The 12,729-nt window shown below is 42.1% G+C and overlaps 1 protein-coding gene across 1 annotated transcript; it reads right to left on the reverse strand.

Annotated features, from left to right (window-relative positions):
• Positions 1-275: 275 nt before the first annotated feature.
• On the reverse strand, positions 276-787 carry LOC132047420 (uncharacterized). The gene is made up of 2 exons (XM_059438467.1): positions 609-787; positions 276-465 (listed from the first exon to the last, which is right to left on the reverse strand). Exons 1-2 carry the CDS (start codon positions 785-787, stop codon positions 276-278), a joined length of 369 nt encoding a protein of 122 aa, XP_059294450.1.
• Between the last annotated feature and the right edge of the window lie 11,942 nt (positions 788-12,729).

Raw genomic sequence — 12,729 nt, forward strand, 5'->3', positions numbered from 1 at the left:
AATACGAGCCGTAAACTCTGGCTGTATTTTATGATAACGTAAAAGAAAGGAAGTTCAATCCTCTAAGACACTTCCACACTTATCTCGGATCTACGTAGTGTTACATTATCCCCCCCTTAAGGTCATTCGTCCTCGAATGAGGATCATAACCTAGAAAAGATTCACTAAACCACAAGTTGCTTCAAACAAACCCAACGATTCATCTACGAATAATTACAACGCTAGCTCATACCTGCTATAGGGAACAAGTGAGGATATCTTTTCTTCATGTCCTCCTATACTTCCAAAGTAGCTTCCTCAGTATTATGGCTTCGCCACAACACTTTAAGTGACGCTACATCCTTTGTTCTGAACCTTCTAACTTGACGATCTAAAATTTGAACTGGTTCTTCTTCAAAAGATAGAGCCTCATCAATTTCAATATTTTCATGGTGCAACACATGGGAAGGATCATGTTTGTACAGTCTTAGCATCGAAATGTGAAACACCAGATGAACCATGGACATCTTAGCCGGTAATCTCAACTCGTAAGCTACCTTCCCAACCCTTTTTCTCGTAATGACCAATATAGCGAGGACTAAGCTTCCCCTTCTGCCAAAACGCATTACCCCTTCATAGGTGACACTTTCAAGAAAACCTTGTCACCAACAGCAAATTCCAAATCCCTATGCCTCATGTTTGTATAAGACTTTTGTCTACTCTGAGCTGTCTTCAGCCGTTGTATAATAAGATTTACTTTTTCAATCGCCTCATGAACTAAGTCGGGATCCAACAACTCCACTTCCATTAGTTCAAACTAACCAATGGGAGACTGACAACTCCTCCCATAAAGAACCTCATAAGGAGCTATCTGAATACTCGCTTGATAGCTATTGTTGTAAGCGAATTCCACTAGAGGTAGGAGTTCATCCCAACTTCCTCCGAAATCGATTGCACAAGCACACAACATATCCTCCAAAGTTTGAATAGTTCTCTCCGCTTGCCCGCTTGAGGATGAAAGGTGCGTGCTCAATTTCACTCTTGTCCCCAAACCTTCTTGAAATGTCTGCCAGAAATGAGCAGTAAATTGCGTAAATCTATCAGATATGATGGATGCCGGAACACCGTGTAACTTAACAATATCTTTCAAATATAACTTGGCATATTTCGCCGTGGCATATAACGTCTTCACTGGAAGAAAATAGGCAGACTTCGTGAGTATATCCATGATCACCCAAATCGAATCAAACTTGGCCCTTATGCGAGCTAAGCCCGCGACAAAATCCATATTTATTATCTCCCACTTCCATTGAGGAATCTCAATGTTTTGAGTCAAGCCACCAGGCCTTTGATGTTCAGCCTTCACCTGTTGACAATTCAAACATTTAGCTACAATGTTCGAAATATCAACCTTCATTCTTTTCCACCAATAGTGCTGTTTCAAATCCTTATACATCTTGGTGGATCTCGAATGAACAGAATACTTGGAACTATGAGCTTCCATCATCAATTCTTCTCGAAGACCATGAACATCGGGAACACACAATCTTCCTTGCAACCGCAGAACACTATCGCGCTCCCAATAGTAAATGAAGTGTACTCACCCTTAACCCTGGAGGGCAATCCTCAACTTAGACTGACGGGGCCTACCTGCAAGCAGACAATACCAATCTAGGGCCGACAAGGCCGTATCCTGAATCATCTGAAAATAATTTCCATCCCATTGAAGGGTAAACACACCCAAAACATATATACATAACTGCGCAAGACGATAAGGACGCCATGAATGCGTACAACCAACAATACCAAAATGAACATGTACAAGGGGCCGGCAAGGCCACAATTCTGACATACAAGACTCGCCTACAAGCCTCTAGAGATAACAGAACTGTACTGTGGTTGGGACAGGGCCCCAACCTACCCATCAAGTCTGAATATACGAAAGAGACACCAAAATCTAGACACGTAACTTCGGATGAGTGGAGCTTACCAATCAAGCTGATGTTTGGCCCTGTCTATTGAAGAGGTCTATCTGGTTGTCTATCAAAACTTGCAGGCATGAAATTCAGCGCCCTCCGCAAAAGAGACGTCAGTACGAAATAATGTACCAAGTATGTAAGGCAATAGAATAACTGAAAGCTGAAACTGAACTGAAATACAAAATAGTCTGGAAGCCAAAGAATGCTTTGAGATGGACTTAGCTGTGCTGATTCAACATAATGTAATATAGTCATTTTATAGTTAGCTGGCCACAAATAAGGCTCGATGTATCTCTCACTGACCAAGTGGCTAGGCAATAGTAAACTCACACTGACCGTAAGGCCAAGCAAATATAAACTCTCACTGACTATAAGACCAGGCTATAATCTCTCGCGGACCAAGTGGCCAGGCAATAACAATATCTCACTGACCAAGTGGCCAGGCTATAGAAAACTCTCACTGACCGTAGGCTAGGTAATAGTATCTCGCACTGACCATAAGGCTAGGCAATCACAATATCTCACTGACCAAGTGGCAAGACAATAATATCTCTCATCGAATTAAATAGGCAACATATATATATATATATATATATATAGTTGTACATCATGTATATAGTAGAATGTATGAAGGTGCATATGTAACTCTCTACCTCCATTCAACATCATGCAATGACATAAAGCGGATGATCACCCCTCTCAATAAAATACGATGGAAGTATATGGAAAATGTAACACCTATTGAGACACGAGCTCTACAATAAGTGTTTCTCGTATAAGACTCACCCAACTCTTACTTACTACGGATTCATTCCAATGAAAGAAAAGGGATATCCATTGCATACCTTGCGAAATAATCTGCCCAAAAACCACGATAAGCTCAACTCGCCCCACCTTAATCTACAACAACGAAAACGACACTATCGTCACACTACAAATAGTACTACTATCGTGTTTTGAACGATAAATTTATTTTATAACAAAATGGGAAGCATCTCCCCTATTTCTTCCACTTTCCTCAAGTTCATAATAGTCATAACAACAACCCAAACAAGCAGCAACCCTATAATAAGCTTTCAACCCCAAACAATGATACAACAACCGGAAAGCTCGTTTTACGACTAATAAAGCTATACCTTCAAACCCTTTCTTCTTTTAAATACATTTCAACAATAGCAACAAAAACATACTGAGGTTATCCCATCAATTTCCAGCTATAAATACTGCATGAACAACATCAAAATAGTTCAACAAGTAACAACAACACAACTACGATCTCAGACTTTTATTTCACGGGTTTTCCACCGTACAAGCTAGCTATGACTTCTACAACCTCAAATACATGTAAAAGTAACATATTCTTACCATAAACCACAAGTAAAACTCCAAATCTGAGGTTACTTCATGTTGAAGAATTCTCCAAATCGACCCAAGAAGAAGAACAACAATCTCACAATCACCACGAGATCCCCGATGTTAGATGTCACATCCCAAATGTCACCATAAGCATAGAATACCCAGTCCAAATGCTTCCACAAGTATAGATCACCAAGTCCAAATATCATCACAAGTAAAAGTACTAAGTCCAAATCTAACAGTACGAATATGTAAATAAGAATGCAATGCAATACAATGATACACACACACACTCCAGGAAATATACCTCCACGCCTGCTAGTCATAACCCATGGGGGACTCACGAAGTCCATGTACCTGTTGTGGCGCACAACCCGATCCAATATCTATTGTAGAACATGGAACCCGGTCCAATACATATTGCGGAACGTGCAACCTTGTCCAATATTTGTGTTACAGCGTGCAACCTGATCCTACTTATAAGTATGAATGCATGCGTTATATCAATGTCAGTCAAAGTATATCAATGCCCAATCGTGCAACACATGGAAACCTATCACAAGAATATATCAATAACAACATTGCCACACATGGACACATATCACGAGAATTTAACAAAGTCAACGATGCCACACATGGACATATATCATGAAGATCTATCAATATCAAATCTAGTATCACAAAAGGGGCAACAAGCCAATAAATCCCAAAAAGGCAACAAACCACAATCAAACAATAATACCAACCTAAGTAATCCATCCCAAATTCATACTCGAAGGCGTAACATGCTTTATCAAACAATCACCAACTCTACATATGTCTCGCTAATCGAAGTCTAACCATAAGGTAAACCGTAACCTACCTGGTAGCCGAGCAGGAGCCACGAACAATCAAACTTTTGCCTTGCCCTTTCGTTGCACCTCCAAATACTCAAAGTCTAATCATATTCAACTTCTATATTAGAAATCATGAAGAACAACACCCATATTGCTATACTAATCGTTTGGGTCAAATTTAGCTATGGAGAAAGGGAAAAATTGGCCCACAAGTGTAAAACGGCCATTTCAAAAGTGAAATATGCAATTCCATATTCTAGGAGTTCCATCCTACTAAAAAATTGCTAAAATAACTCAAGAATAGGCTAATTTTGAGATTCAAGTGAAAAACCCCAATTTAGGTATGAACCCTAATTTTTCAACCTTCAAATTAATCAACATAAATGGAAGATTCAAGCCTATTAGCTATGAAATCTTTAGATTCTATGATTAGATTAGTCAAACCAATCAACAATTTCCATTTAGAAAGATTAGAACTCATTTCGAGAAGTTATCATCAAACCCCATTTTCTCTCTTTGATTCTAATGCATTTCTAGCATGGATTCAAGCTTACGAAGATTAAATCAATGATAACTAGGTTAGGAAACATACCACAATGAAGAATCAGCCAAGAGGAATCAGTCAAGAGCTCCTCAATTTGCCCCAAATATGCTTAGAAAGTGACGAATGAAATGATAGGCGTTTGAGGATTTTATCCTAACCTTTAATGATTCTAGAATCCCGTAATACCGCTGGCGAGACCAAGCTCGTAGCAACGCATCCGATACAGTGGATTACCATCCGCGGTAGCACCCATCCAAGCATCAATTACCAACTATAGCGAGCCAAACCCCACTATAGTTGTTCCTCTATGGCGGGTCTAGTACTGATACAACGGACACCAGATACCAGAAAATCTTGGTCTTTCCCAAGTCCAACCCCGAAATCTGACAATAACCTGAGACCTCACAAATAAAAACTACACATGCTTTCACACATAAAAACAGACTATAGACTCACTCGTGGCATCGAAATTCCCAACGGAGGTCTATTTGACCGGGTCAACACCCAATGGCCAAAGATCAACTTTCTAACCAATAATACAAAATGCTCCCAAGTGCCTTGGGAATCAAACCGATCATCCTGTCAAGTCACAATTGACCATCCAGATCTTTCAGAATTGACAGATTCCTGAATAAGGTCCGTTTACCCAAAAGTCAACTATTGGTCAAATGTTTTTTCGCTTTAAAGCTCTAATTCGCACAAGTCATCACAAACCTCACCTGATCATCTTGGGAACCGTACCACCCATCCCTGTGGTTCCAAATCGTACTCATAAGGCTTGGGGAAGGATCAAGAATGTTAATGACTAAATGGGTCGTTACATCAGATTCCAATTAAATAATCGCTCATCCTCGAGCGACAAGAAAATAACGAGGGAAAGTACCTGAGTCAGCAAACAACTGGGTACATCTGGCACTCATATCTTACTCGGTCTCCCATATGGCCTCCGCAACAGGATAATGCTTCCATTGAACCTTAACATAAGATATCTCCTTAGACCTCAACTTTCTAACCTGCCTTTCTAAGATCGCAGTAGTCTCTTCCTCGTAGGACAGATTCTCATCAAGCAACACAGAATCCCAATGAACAATATAAGTCCCATCTGAATGATACCTCTTCAGCATAGAAACATGGAAAACCGAATGAACACCTGACAGGCCCAGTGGCAAAGTCAACTCATAAGAAACATCACCAACTCGATAGAGAATCTTAAATGGGCCAATGTACCTCGGCTTTAACTTGCCCCTCTTCCAAAAATGCATCATACCTTTATGGGTGAAATATTCAGAGGAACCTGCTCGCCCACTATAAACTCTAAATCCCAAGCCTTTCGGTCTGCATACATTTTTTGCCGACTCTAAGCTGCCAGAAGCTTTTCTTGAATAAGCTTCACTTGGTCCAAGGACTCTCTAAGAAAATTTGTACCCCACGGGTGAACCTCGAAAGCAGCAAACCACCCAATAGGAGAACGAAACCTCCTACCATATAAAGCCTCGAACGGTGCTATATCAATACTCGAATAGTAGTTATTATTGTACTCGAACTATGCCAAGGGTAGGAACTGGTCCCAATGACCATCAAAGTCAATAAAACATGCTCTCAACATATCCTCGAGCACCTGGATAGTCCGCTCTGACAGATCATCAGTCTGGGGATGAAAAGTTATACTCAGGTCCAATTGAATACCCAACTCTACCTGCAATAACATCCAGAAGTTGGAAGTAAACTGGGGACCTCAATCTAAGATGATGGAAATAGGAACCCCGTGCAATCGCATAATCTCACGGACGTAAATCCTAGCCAACTTCTCTGCATTATAAGTAACCTAAACAGGGATGAAATGAGAAGAATTAGTCAACCGATCAATAATAACCCAAACCTTGTCAAACTTGCCTAAGGTCTTCAAAAGACCCACAACAAAATCCATGGCAATCCTCTCCTACTTCCACTCAGGAATGGGCCTCTTCTGAAATACACCACCAGGTCGCTGGTACTTATACTTGACTTGCTAACAATTGTCAAGACCCGGCAAAGGGGCCATGACGGGTACCCGAAACTGACTACCGAGCACCACTCATTAGACTATTCATCATTCTAAATCTGAACATATATAAACCCAAAAGCCCGTACGGCTACAAAAATGATATAAAAAAATGTACACTGACATCATCATGGGACACAGTTTACCCACACGTACATATCTACGAGCCTCTACTAGAGTACTAGACATAAGGACGGGACGGGACCCCGTCGTACCCAAAATATATACACAAATGAATATGATCATAAGTAGCACCTTCGGAATAATAGAGTGCTCCTGTGAATCTGATGATAAGCTCCTACGGATCTGCACCGTCTCCCTATCTACATGTGGGCATGAACACAGCGTCCAAAAAGAAAGGACGTCAGTACAAACATTGTACTGAGTATGTAGGACATGACTAGTAATAGCATAATAAAGAAACAATGAAACATACGCTGAAGATATAACCTGCTTAACCTTTAAAGGAAAACACACGTATGCATATCTTATATACCATCATCATTAACCTGCGTCCGGGTAACCATCATAACGCCGCCCATTAGTGGTGTCATGTCCTGCTTTCTAGGCATGGTGTAATCATAAGCAGCCCGTATTAGCGGTGACATGTCTGGCTATCTAGGCACGGTGGAATCGTATGCAGCCCGCCTTCGCGGTGACATGTCCAGCCATCTAGGCACGGTGTAATATCATTATCATGCACTTATCATAAAGCATGAATTAGAACTCAAAGATAATCTATAACCATATCGGGGTGATGTAAGGTCGAGAACCCTCAATTCCATTATGGAGTAATTATAATCATCATACCTCACCTTGAAGGAACTAGCATCATAAGGTGGGTTTAGCAAAGAATGAACAACATCAAAGAATCATATAGGGGTCAATAGCTTCATGAAAATATCGTATCATAACTTTTGGATCTCTAGGCTTACTCTCATCATTATCGTTATCATACTCATGGCATATCTCCTATCTTTATCTTATAGGAAGCTCTTTATAACCATCGACTCATATTTTTCGGAATGTAAGATGGTCATGGAATAATAAAGGAAGTTATGTCATAGGAATCATTCCTTAGAAAAGAAGGGACTGGCCTTACATACCTTTGTATCTCTTCAACTCTATCATCTAATTGCGTGCCTCTCAAGCTTGTGATTTTTCCTTCAAGGGCATTCATACAAAGATTAGATAATTGGAGACATACTTAGGCTTAAGCTAAAACTAACGAAAATTGGATAACATCTCCTTTATTTTGATGACTTCTTCCACGTAATAAACAACTCCCGACATCATTAACGACACCCACAATATTTAATCAATAGCTTCATCAAGCTAGACATTATTAAATCCTCAATATTCCCTATCAAAATCCTTCATAACTCTAGCTATGGCACCATACCGTATCCATCTTCATACGATGCCTCTACAATATCTTTAATACCATTCGTAACAAGATTTTACTCATTACATATCAAGAATTATGATTTAGGATTATTACTATCTTCATATTTGCGCCCCATATTCCCCTCCCTTCCTTAATCCAAGTCTTTCAACCTCTCAATACTTTTAATAACATGAAATAAACATAAAACTCACCTTAATCCCTTAGGAATAAGCCTTGAGTCAATCTACTCCATTAGAATGAAATCCCTTACTTGAATACCAAAGAAATTCTTTCTCTTCACCAACCCTAATAAGCTTCCTAGCACATGAGCCTCTCAATCTTGGCTTTTGATATTAGTTTCTTGGTGTAAGTTTGTTGTAGAAATAGAGGGAGGATTTTGGAGGGTTCTAGAGAGATGTAGGATCTGTTTATCAAAAAATAATAAAATAAAAACGTGGGATCTTATATTTATAATCAGGGCTGAAAAGTTCCAGATCCGCGGGTCGACGAGCAGGGCCGACGGTCGTCGACATGTCGACGGTCTGTCGACATGCCCTGTCGATTGGCTGCATGAGATGTCTGATAGCGAAACCCTGTCGATGGCATCAGATGATGGCTCGTCGACATATTGACGGTCGTCCCTGTGGCCGTCGACGCTGACTGGTTTCAGCAGTTTTCTGAACTGCTCCGATTCGATTCGTTTCACTTCTAATTCCCTCGTAATGCCAAGAATGCATACTTATACTCCTGTACACACATAAGATAAAATATCTTATGTCCAAAACTCCGGTGTGGATTACCGGACCGAAGGTACACACCACCAATAAGCCAAAATCTCCTTACAACAAAACGGGAGGTGTAACAACGATTCCCGTATTTAGCCATAAAATCCGTAATATCTTTCTTCATCCGACCCCACCTGTAGTACTGCCTCAAATCACAACACATTTCGTCGCCCTGGATGAATAGAATATCTGGAGCTATGAGCCTCCTCCAATATCAATCGAATTAGGCCACCTACACGATGAACGCACACGAGTCCCTAGATCCTCAGAATCTCCTCACTATCAAGAATGGCCTCCTTGTCCTTACCTCTCAAAACCTTATCACGAATCTTACATAACTAAGCATCCTAAAACTGTTGAGCCCTAATCTGCTCTAAGAGAGATGACCTCACCTCAACGTATGCTAAAACTCTGCCCGGATCTAAAACATCAAGACACACAAAGCTGTTAGCCAGAGTCTGAACCTCCATGGGTAAAGGATGCTCAGAAGAAACCAATAGAGCTAGACTTCCCATACTCACTGGCTTGCGCCTCAAGGCGTCAGCTACCACATTAGCTTTACCTGAATGGTAAAGTATAAGCTCCATCTACCTACGCTGCCTCGAGTTGAGATCCCTCTGACTGAACACGTGCTGAAGGCTGCTGTTATCGGAAAATACCTCATAAAGGGACCCTATATAGATAATGCCTCTAAATCTTCAAAGCAAAGGCTACCGGTGCCAACTCCAAATCATGAGTAGAGTAGTTCTTCTCATGGATCTTCAGCTGACGGGAAGCATAGGCAATGACCTTGCCCTCCTGCATCAACATAGTGCCCAAACCAACACGGGATGCATCACAATAAACAGAGAAATCCTTAACCTCCACGAGTAATGACGATATCGGAACGGTGGTCAATGGAGTATTGGGATTTTTGAAAGCTTTCTTCACAAGCATCGGATCACAAAAAGGGAACCTCCTTCTGAGTCAATCTGGTCAAGTGATAAGGAATAGAAGCAAATGCCTTCATACCTTCACGAATCGACATTAGTAACTGGCCAAATCCACGAAGCTACGAATCTCAATCACAATAGTGGGTCTCACCCAATCTCTAACAGCCCCGATCTTCTTGGGATCAACCATGATCCTGTCCTTTGACATGATGTGCCCCAAGATCTCCATAGAATCAAGCCAGAACTCGCACTTCAAAAACTTGGCATAAAGCTCTTTCACTCTCAACAAAACAACGACAATCCTCAAATAACACTCATGCTTCTCTCTACTCTTGCAATAAATCAAGATATCATCAATAAACACTATGACGAAAGAGTCCAAATATGGCTTGAAAATGCGATTCCTCAAGTGCATGAAAGTTGTTGGAGCATTCACAAGCCCAAATGACATCACAAGGAACTCGTAATAACCATAACGAGTCATGAAGGCCATCTTCTGAATATCCTCGACCTGAATCTTCAGCTGATGGTAGCCTAAGCTCAAATCAATCTTTAAAAAATATCAAAGCACCCTGAAGCTGGTTGAACAAGTCATCAATACAAGGAATTGGATATTTATTACAAGTAGTGACCTTGTTCAACTAACGGTAATCTATGCACATCGTCATCCTACCATCCTTCTTCTGCACAAACAAAATGGGAGCAGCCCAATGAGAGACGCTCGATCTAATGAACTCCTTGCTTAAAAGATCCTGCAACTGCTTTTTCAACTCTCTCAACTCAACAGGTGTCATCCCATAAGGAGGAATAGAAATAGGGCGTGTGCCGGCTTCAAGTGGATACAGAAATCAATGTCACGATCAAGTGGCATACCAGGCAAATTTGAAGGGAAGACCTCTGCAAACTCACCTCACAATAGGTACGAACATGGGCTAGGTAGGCTAAACACTCCTTCACGACTAACTTTTTTACGTGAATATAAAAGATAATCTTCTTCGGAGCGGGACTAGGAGCACCCCTCGACCCAGGTCTAGGAATCCCATAAATATCTAAGGTGACTATCTTGGCATGACAGTCTAGGATCGCGTGATACAGTGACAACCAAGTCATACCTAGGATAATATAAGAATCTACCATATCAAAAATCATCAAGTCTACCCACGTGTCGTACCCCATGAAAGTAACTAAACAAGACCAATAGACTCGATCAACAAAATTTAAATCTCAAACCAAAGTAGACACATGAATAGGCATATCAAGACGATCATTAGTCAAATCCCAACCAATAGAATGATAAGAAGATACATAAGAGAAAGTCGACCCGAGATCAAGCCGGCCAATGAAGAAGAGAAATAATACTCGAGATCACAGCATCAGAAGCCTCGGCCTCAAGCCTACCCAAAAAGCCATAGCAATGTGCCCACCATGGCCACTCTGGCCATACTGCATTTTTTCGGGAGACCTGGGAACCACCCCTACGTGACTGGTGTCCACCCCTGGATGAATGAGAACCAATGCGGCCTGAATGAGCACCACCTCTCGCTGAAGAACCACCCCTGCTACTATATGGTGTCGGAGTCCTTCGGGTTTAAAATCGAGAACCGTACTGGAGCCTACTCTATCTAGGCGTGGTGCAGTCTCTCATTAGGTGACCGGGGTCACCACATATATAACAAGACCTGGGAGCTGGAGGTTAATACACAGAAGTTGATGAACAAGAGGGACCACCTTGGTCAGCTGGTCGGGAGTAAGATCCACCATGAGACTGTCCGGACCTATAACCACTGTGTCTAGAAGGACCACCAGAAGATGCCTGCAATACAGACTGAACGGGGCGGTTGGGGCCTAACTGATAGGCCCTGGAAGTCTGTTCCCCACCCCTTTAACTGGAACCACTAAAACTGCCATACTGACGTGGCCTATTCTTACTAGATCCTCTCGAAGAATGAGCCTTTGCAGACTCAACACTCATGGCATGATCTACGACTGATAGTAAAGAAGATTCCATGGCCACAAGCTGGAGACAAGCAATATGGAGTGGAAGCACAAGTCTACCAACAAACCTACAAAGCCTCTCTGTCTCTGTAGGAATCAACTGGGTCACATAGCAAAACTAAATATCTGGCCTCATACTGTTATACGGGCATCCCTCTCTGCTGTAAATGGAAGAACTCATCTCTACACTGGTCCCTAAAAGTACGCGACACGTTCTTCTCCTAGAAAGCCTGATAGAACTGGGTCCTGGTGAGTGGAGGTGCATCAACGGGTTTGCCCTCAATATTATATCTCCAACAAGTGTTCGCGTCGCCACAAAACTGAAAGGACACATAATCCACGCTGTGAGACTCCACAATGCCTATCTTATAAAGCCTCTCATGCATCTCTACTATGAACTCGTATGCATCATTGATGTGTATGCTGAAAAATCTAGGCTCCATCTTCAGAAACTTGCCGATGATGTCCTGATCCCCAACTGTTAGATTCTGAGCTACTACTAGAGTAGGAGTACCCTCAAGGGCTAGGACGCCATCTATACATTGGGCCATGGCAGCAGCAGGCTGCATCCTCATAGTCCCGCCCTGCTTGGGAGTTCGTATCCCCGCTCTAGCCTAGGAACCACGAACCCGGTGTAGTGGCACCGCCTATGGCATGCTTCCCATCAAGATATAGAAGTATCTTGGCCATGGTATCCTAGAAGGCTATGTCTGCATACCCTCGAGGTGTGTGGCGGGATGGCCCACACCCTCTCCGATCGCTGTGCCCTCTCGGGGTACTCCGCCGTGCGAACCGGCAAAGGCCCCGGCCCCTCGGCCGCGGCGACTCCATGACCTCTAGCCTTGCCGCAACCTCTCTTTCGTCCCTCGTACTCCAGTGCACGCCACACGAGGGC

This window comes from Lycium ferocissimum, chromosome 2, assembly GCF_029784015.1.
Source record: "Lycium ferocissimum isolate CSIRO_LF1 chromosome 2, AGI_CSIRO_Lferr_CH_V1, whole genome shotgun sequence".
Classification (NCBI taxonomy): Eukaryota; Viridiplantae; Streptophyta; class Magnoliopsida; order Solanales; family Solanaceae; genus Lycium; species Lycium ferocissimum.

Bases quoted from the DNA above. Each gene is read 5' to 3' on its own strand.
- LOC132047420 (XM_059438467.1), bottom strand. From the start codon at position 787: ATGGAAGTGGAGTTGTTGGATCCCGACTTAGTTCATGAGGCGATTGAA. The intron at 466-608 runs GTAATGCGTTTT...TTCGATGCTAAG, and splicing joins AAAGTGTCACCTATGAAGGG to ACTGTACAAACATGATCCTT.